This window comes from Gymnoscopelus microlampas (assembly GCF_963454915.1).
Source record: "Gymnoscopelus microlampas genome assembly, chromosome: 12".
Taxonomy (NCBI): domain Eukaryota; kingdom Metazoa; phylum Chordata; class Actinopteri; order Myctophiformes; family Myctophidae; genus Gymnoscopelus; species Gymnoscopelus microlampas.
The window spans coordinates 53,903,108-53,913,786 of record NC_139949.1 but is presented as its reverse complement, the minus strand read 5'-3'; the positions used below and the strand labels follow the sequence as shown (position 1 = coordinate 53,913,786).

The window sequence follows — 10,679 nt, the reverse complement described above, 5'->3', positions numbered from 1 at the left end:
CCTGATACTGACCAGAGGAACAGAGAAGTAAACCAGTGTAGAGTGTCTGGTATGATGTGTTGTAGGAATAGAGTTCAATCCATTAAGAGCGGGAACGCGTCTGTGTCATGAGCTTGTAGATCTACGATTTTTTTTTATCGTGAACATTTGTGCAAATCTTTGAATATATATATATATTTAAAAAAAAATATATATATATATATATATATATATATATATATATATATATTTAAAAAAAAAAAAAAAAAAAAAAAAATATATATATATATATAATAATATATATATATATATATATAATATATATATATATATATATATCTGTGGTGCTCAATCTTTTTCATGTCAAGGACCCCCAAAATGATATGTATTTGTCCACCGACCCCCATCTCAAAATATGTTGTTCCAAGCTTGTTGTAGATCTGCTATTTGGGCCAATCTTTGAATATATATATATATATATATATATATATATATATATATATATATATATATATATATATATATATATATATATATATATATGTTTTATAAGCGAACATTTTTAACTCAAATCTTTTTTCCTGGGGGTCCCTGGAACAAAACATTTTCAGATGAGGCCAAATATATATCATTCTGGTGCTCCTTGACATGGAAAGTTTTGAGAGCCACTGATATAGCAACATGTTTCAGAAAACTGTTAGGATTTAGAAAACATTTCTAGAATCTACCTCAGGTCTTAACACAATGAGTGCCGTCTCGCACGCACGCTTTGTGTACATGCACTGCCGCGTCGGGGCTTCTACAGCACGAAACATATCAACGTAAGTGGATGGAAGAATAGCAGGCACTGAACGTACAATAGTTTAATAAACCTCTGGCACCCGATGTGTTAACTCATTCACTGCCAGAAATAAAACATTGTTTGCCAAGCCACAGCAAAGAGTGTTTTCACTGAAAAATCATAGAATATTCTTCTTCACAACTATCCACCCGCCAATCGCTTTAAAAGACGTAGGGGGGTCTCGTAGAATCAGAGAAAAACATTGTGCCGCTGCGATGGTATGTTCCATAGTTATGGGCAGTTGATTGCCAAAACCAGGGCAAAACCAGTTAACTCAAGATAAAACTGAAGATAAAACCGGAAACAGGAAACGGATAACGCTGTTTCCGCATTCCGGGTGAGTGGAAAGGGAACCTGATGACGGATGTTACAGAGAACAGGGCGATCGTTTATTAAACCACAAAAAACACAAAATCTCGGTTTGAAAATTGGTGAAGTCGTCCTTTAACATGGAAGTGAATGTTTTTTTTTTGCAATCACGTGATTCGCTGCTTCTTTGCTTCTCTGGTAGTCAAATGGTGACTCATGTGTTATAGCCAACAGCGCCATCTAGCGTTAAAACCACTGAAAACAAAATCTTGTCATTCTCCTCATTGGCAGTGAAAGAGTCAATGGGTTAAACGATGATGTCATCCATACACCCTTAACCCTTCAGGTGCTGCGGGCCAGGGCCAGCGTGGCCGAGGAGCAGCTGGAGGAGGCCCGGGAGGAGGCGCAGAGGAGGGACGGCAGCCTGGAGAGGCAGATGAGCTTCGTGCGGCAGCGGGAGGAGGAGACCGAGACGCTGCGGCGCCTCCTGCTGGCGGCCGAGGAGAAGGCGCGCGCGCTGGCCCGGGAGGGGGAGGAGCGGGCCCGCCTCCTGGGGGACGGGCTGGAGGAGGCGCGGCGGGAGGAGGCGCGCCTCTCCTCCCTGCTGAGGCAGCGGGAGGCGCAGGCGGAAGCGGAGCGCGCGCAGGAGGCGCAGCAGGAGCTGGAGATCAGGTGGGGGGGGGGGTGCAGTCAGTGCTGTAAAGTAACTAAGTACATTTACTTAAGTACAGTACTTAAGTAGGCTACACTTTTTGCAGGTGTTTGTACTTTCCAGTTTTCAGTACTTTTACTTCTACTCCACTACATCTCGGAGGCAAATATTGTACCGAGTGCCGCGCTATGAGCTTGTAGATCTGCTATTTTTGAAAAACTGAACATTTTTGCAAAACCTTCTATCTTTTTTTCAACGGGAACATTTTTAACTCTAATCGGTGCTTTTGGGGGTCCCTGGAACAACATTTTGACATGGGGGGGTCGTCTGCCAAACATTGACATGAAAAGGTTTTGTTCCAGGGACCCCCAAAAGCAAAGATTTCAGTTAAAAATGTTGTTTAAAAAAAATATATATATATTATTTCTCATCTTAAACTACCAATTGGTATTGTATTTTATATCATTGATTAGCCCATTAAGACCTGGGACGCATATGTGTCACTTTTTGATTTGAGCTAAAAAAGCATTATTTTACACTTTGGCTATTCAAAAATAGCAGATATACAAGCTCATAGCGCGGCTAGAGTGCGGCGCTATGAGCTTGTAGATCTGCTATTTTTGAAAAATCGAGAAAATGTGTGCAAATTAATATATTTATATTCTTTTAAAGCGAACATTTTTAACTCAAATCTTTGCTTCTGGGGGGTCCCTGGAACAACATATTTTGAGATGGGGGTCCGCGGCAAGTTTGAGCACCACTCAACTGACAACCCCTTCAGCCAATGATCGTTTTTCCCCTTCAGCCAATCAGCAGTTCATTTTACCACCTCCAGACTATGTGACGCAACGGGACTTTTGGGACGGCCATGCCCAAAATAGGTTGCCTTATTGGGATACATGCGTGTCACTCCCCGCCCCTGCCGGTTCTCTAAATTTATATTTTGAAATAGGCTCTGTCATGATTAATTGACCACATATATGAAGTTAAACAACTAAATTATATCCAAACGATATCTTAATAGTAAATTCCGTGCCTCAAAAAAGAAGTTTGAGATCGTTTTAAAAACGAAAGTAAGACGTGAAGGCACTCGGACAACAACAATGGCTGCCGTTCGTCTTTTGTCGGAGGCACTCAGGCTGCACTCGGCTTCATTCGGGCTCACTCGAACTCGCCACCTGATTGGCCAACTGTCGCTGTCAATCACAGAACGATGTGCGACGGCGCTGATAGGCTCGTCCCTTTGGCGTACAGAGCCAATATTGCAGAAAGGCGGGTCAGGCCAGACTCACTCCAGAAATCAAATGGAAATTAGATTTCTGGAGGGAGGGTTTACCAGGCTAATAGAAACATACGTTTTTTCAGAAAACTGTTGGGATTTATAGGAGACATTTGCAGAATGGGCTTCAGGTCTTAAATGGTTAATCACCTTTACAACGAGGTATAACTTGTAAGGATCGGGCATTGGTGGAATGAGTAACAGCTAAACAAACGTGTGGTTAGCACATTTTGTTTTGTTTTTAAAGTGTTGCACCTCTCTCTCTCTCTCTCTCTCTCTCTTTCTCTCTCTCTCTCTCTCTCTCTCTCTCTCTCTCTCTCTCTCTCTCTCTCTCTCTCTCTCTCTCTCTCTCTCTCTCTCTCTCTCTCTCTCTCTCTCTCTCTCTCTCAGGGCCAGGGAGGCGCAGGAGGCGCGGGCCCAGCGGCAGACGGCCCGGCAGGAGGCGCGGGAGCAGGAGGAGGCGGGCCGCGCGCTGCGGGAGGAGGCCAGGGAGAGCCGGGAGAGGGCGGAGCAGCGGGCGAGCGAGGCCGCCACGCTCGCCCGCCTCCTGAGGGAGAGAGAGGAGGAGGCGCGGGACCTGCGGTGCGTCCTGGAGGAGAGAGAGGAGGAGGAGGCGCAGAGGACCAGGGAGGACCTGAGGAGAGCCGGGGAGGAGGTGGGCAGTGGCCGGACAGTAGTAACTAAAGTACCTAAAGTAAGTCAGCCAATCACATTACAGCTAGTGTCATCACCACTAGCTGTAATGTGATTGGCTGACTTTGCAAATTCAGGACTGTGATTGGCTAGCGAAACACATGACACATGTGCAGCCCTATGAATAGCAGTATGGACTTAAAAAAATACATTTATCCTTTTTTTTTAAGTTAGTCATGTTGTGATGACCACACACCGCCCACTTCACACTGGGTGGGATTTTTTTTTTACTATGTATTTTTGGCCGAGACATGTTATTTTCAAGGGCGTATAGCAAGCGAACGGGAGGTCGCGATGACATTTATTATTTTTTCACTGAAGCATAGTGAAACCCTCAGTGATTAGTAACCATCAGGGGATCCATCATACCGGAGATAAATATTCTGTGACTACTTGTAAAAGGTAAGACAATCGAAAAATCGCTGGCAGTGGATGCACGCAGCCAGAAATAAGTCTGGCAGTGAAAGAGTTAAAGGAGTAGTTCATCCAAAATAGTTAGGGAATTTTAGCAAGATGTTTGGACAATCTGTGAATTTTTTTTACTACCAATAGCTTTCTTCACCAATGTGTTCTTATAGGTGTCTAGAATCTAGCATGTGGCGACCTAAGGAGCCCAGAGGACTTAGGTGAAAAAAAAAGAAAAGTCTAAAATGAACTTGTGAGGTGTCTAATTAGGGGTTTTCAGGAGTGCTGAATCTATTCCAACCATTAGTTTTGAATAAAAAAAAACAACTCATTTTCCATAAGAACATATTATTATTACATATTGCAAGTTCAATGTAATGTAAGAAATGTGCAGTATTGATGAAACCTGGTGTTAGTCTTACTCAGCCAACACATCATCTTCCTCACTCCTTTTCTCGTCTGACTGGTTGATGTTCTTACATTCTCCATTACACTTTGCCACAAGCAGACATACACTTGACCCCCTGCTTTTTACAGCAGCACCTGCGTGTACTACAGTTTCCCTCACAGTTGCAGCTGATGAATTTCACTAGTCTAGGGCATACATGGGCAACTGGCGGCCCGGGGGCCACATGTGGCCCCCGCCATCCCTTAATGTGGCCCGCAGGTTAATATCAGAATAGTGATACATTATTGATTTCAGCTGTTACGATTCCAAACATGCAAACATCGCCCTCTTTAATTACTTCAGTCTATATTAGTAGCTTAATGACTAGTATTAACATTCTATTGTCTTTTTTTATGTCCAATGTATTTGTATTTAAGTTCATAACGTTAACATAAGTATAACTAAATGCATTTGAAATTTAATTAAAATTTGACTTTTCAGGATTCCAAATAAAAATCACACCCTGTGTGAAGGTAGCGGCGCCTTTGATACATTATGTCATCAATAAGTGTTTATAATGTGTTTATAGCCATGTGTCACGTGAAGCTTGACCAATCACTTTGTTGACGGGTCTGACCAATCAGAACGTTGACGGTGAACACGGACAAAGTCAGGTATAGAGCAGGATCCGCTCTATACCTTTAGGTATAGAGCGGGTCTGACCAATCAGAACGTTGACGGGTCTGACCAATCAGAACGTTGACGTGTCTGACCAATCAGAACGTTGACGGTGAACACGGACAAAGTCAGGTATAGAGCGGGATCCGCTCTATACCTAAAGGTATAGAGTGGATAGCGCCGCTAAAAATAGCAGATCTACAAGCTCAAAACGCGTCGCGCTGCGACGCGTTTTGAGCTTGTAGATCTGCTATTTTTGCTACTTTTGTGTGACATACAGTAGATTGGCCCGACAGTATATGCGATGTGGCCCTGGAAATATAGTGGCCCTCTCCATCATCAAAGTTGCCCACCCCTGGTCTAGGGTAATGGGGTCTGTGGTAGGGACCGGTGCATAGCCTTCTCCTCCTAGTTTCCACCCATAGTGGAGTACATCCAGTGATGGACTTTTAGTCCAGGGGCCAACACTGATATTTTCACAAATTGGTACCACCTAAGGTACCAATGGACCGTAAAGTTTTTGTATTTTTGTCTTCCTACATGTCTCTAGTTTATATTTTGGTATGATAACCCTTCCAATCTTGTAGCTTAATGGCAGTTATCACTACCTACCGGCTAATGTATCCGGTAGGAGACACAAAGTAGAATCTTTGTGTCTCCTACCGGAAATACACCCGGTAGGATAATTGATAACTTCTCAGATTTTTGGTGTTTGCAAAAAGACTGCTTTCCATAAGCTTGTAAAAGTTGACCCTCCTTCGGTCTAGGGTGGTCATAGCTGAATGGGTAGAGAGTCCCCCTGGGAAACTTAAAGGAGGATTTCACCCAATAAAGGATTTATTTTCTATCAATTGCACACCCCATGAAGCCTTGAATACATGGATATATTTTGTTTTTTTGTCGCAATAATTTGATGCCCGGGTGTATTTCCGGTAGGAGACACAAAGATTCTACTTTGTGTCTCCTACCGGATACATTAGCCGGTAGGTAGTGATAACTGCCATTAAGCTACAAGATTGGAAGAGTTATCATACCAAAATATAAACTAGAGACATGTAGGAAGACAAAAATACAAAAACTTTACGGCCACCTTAGGTGGTACCAAAATATGGCTTTGGCCCCTGGACTACTTTGTAGCAGTAGCCAGTCTCTGGTTTGGAGATATACCCGGAGAGAAATGTAATGAACACTTCTGAATACTTGAATACATTTACTCTGAGTATAATCATGTCCTTTGTGTCCACCAGGCCAGGAGACTAGGAGAGGAGCTGAGAGCCGCCGAGGAGGAGAGGCGAGCGGACAAGGAGGCGCTGAGGACAGGAGAGGAGGAGAGGCGAGCGGACAAGGAGGCGCTGAGGACAGGAGAGGAGGAGAGGACCATGATGATGGACCAACTGAGAGGAGCGCAGGAGGAGGAGAGGAAGAGAGCGGAGGAGAGACGGCGCCTCCTGCAAGAGGAGAGAGACGGCCTCTCCGCTGGGCTGAGGAGGAAGGAGAAGGAGGCCACAGCGCTGAAGCAGGAGGTGACATTAGGGGAGGCATGATGTTGACATGTTGGCCGCCATCATATTAGCTTTTACACCATTAACCCATTAAGACCTGGAACGCATCCGTGTAACCACTTTAAGCATTAATTTTATACTTTGGCTATTCAAAAATAGCAGATCTACAAGCTCATATGCTATGAGCTTGTAGATCTGCTATTTTTGAATAGCCAAAATATAAAACAATCGTTATAGGCTATAGCTAAACATCTAAAATGACACAGATGCGTTCCCGGATTGAATGGGTTAATTGCAGATTGGTCAAATTGACCGATACTGATATTACATCACAAGTTTATGTTATTATACAGGAACTGTGATTCTGAGGCAGACCTTGAACTAATATGTGCATCAGTCCTTATTACAGATAGATAGATAGATAGATAGATATACTATCCCATGGGGTAAAAATCAGTCACCCAGCGGCAGCACAGCAGTTAAAAGGTACAGAGTAAGGAAATAAAGTACTGTCATATACAGCAATACAACAAAAACAAGAAGCGCTGTCAATACAGAACAACAGGTGCCCGGACCGGCCACCTGTTGTGTAGCTCAGTGTAGTGTGTCGCGGGTTCGAGTCCCGACGACCTTTGCTGCATGTCATCCCTCTCTCTCCATTTCCTGTCAGCCTACTATCCTGTCAATTAAGGCATACATGTCAAAAAATATATATTTTAAAACCCCCAAAACAACAGTATATAATAGTATACACCTATACAACTGTCCTGCTACTAACCTGATGTATTAGGCCTTCTGATGCACATTTCAAACATCTTAAATGTAGTGTTATTGCTCCATCTTGTGACCCTTTTGAAAGCATCCCTAGAAAACACTGAATCTACATCCTTCATCATAACTAGGCATGGATTTTTTTCACAATACTGTGTTTTCTCTCTTCTCCTCTTTTCAATACCGTAGCAAATGAGCAAATTAAAGATCCTGTATTTTCCTTTTCTTTTTTACCCGCCCTCTGCTCTTTGCATCACGATAATGTTTTTATTAAATCAATTTAAATTGTCACCAGTTTGAATACATTGTAATTGATTTCAGATAAATGGTTACATGTCTAATCATTACAAAAGGCTTTTTCAGCTTCACATTCTAACATAAATATGATCAAATATTGGCTAAAATCGATATATTATTATATATTATTACCATATATTGCATTTTTAAGGCCGATAACGATATGATGACCAATGCATCGTGCATCCCTAGGTGACATCGCTGAAGCAGGAAGTGACATCGCTGAAGCAGGAAGTGACATCGCTGAAGCAGGAAGTGACATCGCCGAAGCAGCAGGTGACATCGCTGAAGCAGGAAGTGACATCACTGAAGCAGGAGGTGCAGAGGCAAAAGAGGGAGGTGCACAGGGAGAAGAGCGAGAAGGAGGCGGCCTGCGCCTCCCTGAGGAGGTCAGAGGAGGAGCTGGGCGGGGCCAAGGAGAGCCTCACTGCCCTCAGAGGACAGGTGAGACTGTCACCTCCTTTCCCCCCCCCCTTTACACCAAGGGCGCGTTGGGATATATATGCACTGAGCTCACTGGTTCTCCCAATGAGGCGTTTGTTTAGTGAGTGCACTTGGTGCGGTGTCGTTCGAAAATTGAGTGTGCTGCGCCCCCCGGTGCACTGAGCCCCCCGGTGCACTGAGCCCCCCTATGCCTCAGAAGCTGTTTTCTTTCCAGTGCGTCTCGTCTCACACCCAATGACGGTTCGCAGAGGCATAACGTCATTGGGGCCAAAGAGGCCGTGGCCCGGTCTCATGGATTAAAGCTAGTTTAAATCTCACGACTGAAAATGTCCTAATGTGCGATTTGTGAAACCGTGTGAAAGGATCCCCCACACACACACTAGCGCCGATTCCTAAACAATGAACACAATATGTACAATTAGGATGCTCCGAGTCGATTAAGATATTATGGAAGATACTTCTGAACATATTGCTAGTTTGACCACTTCAAATGCTCTAATCTTAAAATAACCGAAAATAGCCTTTCTACAAGCTCTCAATGCGTCGCAGACGCATTGAGAGCTTGTAGATCGGCTATTTTCGCAACATGTGCAACATGCTTCCATAGAAGACATGCTGGCTTCCATGGAATCAAAATGACTGAAATCAGTCTTGGCGACTGAGAACTTTAATCCATGCGGTCTGTAAACCCTGCTTGCCCCTGTGTAGGGGCAAGATCCGCCAGGGAAAAAAAAAAAAAAAAAAAAAAATCAACATAACATTAGCAGCCCTCACCCTCTTCTGTTGTAGCCAACCACAGCAAGTCGCCTTTGTCTTCAAATGGGGCTCATTTGCATTCGGCCGAATTGTTAATGAGTGGCCATTACAAAAGCGTTTTCCCCGTCAAACCGGTTCTCCTGCCAGGTACACAGTATATAGAGGGCCCAGAAATAGCTTCACATGTACATTATTGTAAAATAATGCAGTGAAAAATGGTGGAGGAAATAATCTATAATATATAGATAACTGCTGCGTTTGTCACCGGGGACATGATGCTTCAGGCTGCATGAGGCTACTGCTCAAAGCCCAAAGATGCTGTAGTGCCAGTCAGATGTTTGTAGAAATAAATGGACCCACTTGCCCTGCTGTATTACCAAACCTGATGTATAGATGTATGCACAGGTTAACAGACTCTGTGAACAGCATCATTGTATCACTCTATCACTATGTGTTTCATTTGATCTTCACTATGGACTATGTGTCTTTAATAAAGTTTGAATTGAAAAAAGAAAAAAAAAATGCTTATGTTGTTTGCGGTGCCGGCTTCTGCCATGTTGCTTTTCAGAAAAGTTTGTTTACCTTCAGGCTGAAGAGCGCAACGCTGCCCCTTACTGGTCGTTGGTAAATCAGAAGAACTCAGTGCGCTCTATGACGTCACCGCCAGTGCACTCAGAAAACTGGGCACATTCTCGGTGCATATATCCGAACGCGCCCCAAATCTCTTCATGGGAAAATAGCTGATCTACAAGCTCAGTAGCTGAGCTATTTTTTCACCACATGTTTGCATTTTTTTTTACCAAATGTTGTCCTCTTCTAAAGGACAAGTCCGTACTAAAACAACATGGTCCGGTCACTTTGGGGTCGCTGCCATGTGTGTCTGTGTCCAGCAGGTGTCAGAGTTGAGCAGCAGCAGGGAGCGAGCAGCACAGGAGGTGCAGCAGAGGGAGACGGAGAACCTGAAGATGAGAGGAGGTCTGAGGGACGCCATGAAGGAGATGGACTCTCTGAAACACCTGCTGCAGGTACTTAACTACACACACACACACACACACACACACACACACACACACACACACACACACACACACTCATGGTTCATGCCTCTATGCTAGATCCTAGATTACTATTTAAAAAGTGTTTGTGTTTCGCAAGACGAGATCTCACCCGTGATTTCATCCAAGTAAAAAAAAAAAAAAAATCTAACCCAAACCGCCCATCAGCTGTGGTGGACTCTGAGTTATGAACATGTTCTACTGTACCAGTATAGTCCAAGTATACAATTAATCATATAAATGGTAAGAAAAAGGCTAGTTTTCCTGTAAGAGCGTCTGCTACATGGCTATTTGACCTAAACAAGCTTTTATCTTTTAACTGTCCAATGTTGTTTGACACGTCACATTACTGACTGGGAAGGGAACACATGTGTGTCATTTTAGATTTCTTTGCTATTCAAAAATAGCCGATCTGCAAGCGCATACGGCACCGAGTACCACACTATGAGCTTGTAGATCTGCTATTTTTGAATAGCCAAAGTATAAAACAATTGTCAAATAGGCTATAGCAAAAAATCTAAAATGACACAGATGCGTTCCCGGTCTTAAAAGGCTAAGCTTTCCGCACGTCTTGTTGACATATGTTACTATGTTACATTTATTGATTGATAGACAAGCAGATAGATAGAT

At 43.5% G+C, this 10,679-nt stretch overlaps 1 protein-coding gene across 1 annotated transcript in view; it reads left to right on the top strand.

Annotated features, from left to right (window-relative positions):
- The window catches only part of LOC311057459 (uncharacterized protein), a 66,333-nt gene that overhangs the window by 46,959 nt on the left and 8,695 nt on the right, over positions 1 to 10,679 (top strand). The window contains exons 23-27 of the mRNA XM_084074416.1: positions 1,476 to 1,801; positions 3,451 to 3,715; positions 6,472 to 6,747; positions 7,987 to 8,238; positions 9,888 to 10,019. Of these exons, the coding sequence (XP_083930542.1) occupies positions 1,476 to 1,801; positions 3,451 to 3,715; positions 6,472 to 6,747; positions 7,987 to 8,238; positions 9,888 to 10,019 (1,251 nt within the window). The remainder of the gene's footprint in view (positions 1 to 1,475; positions 1,802 to 3,450; positions 3,716 to 6,471; positions 6,748 to 7,986; positions 8,239 to 9,887; positions 10,020 to 10,679) is intronic.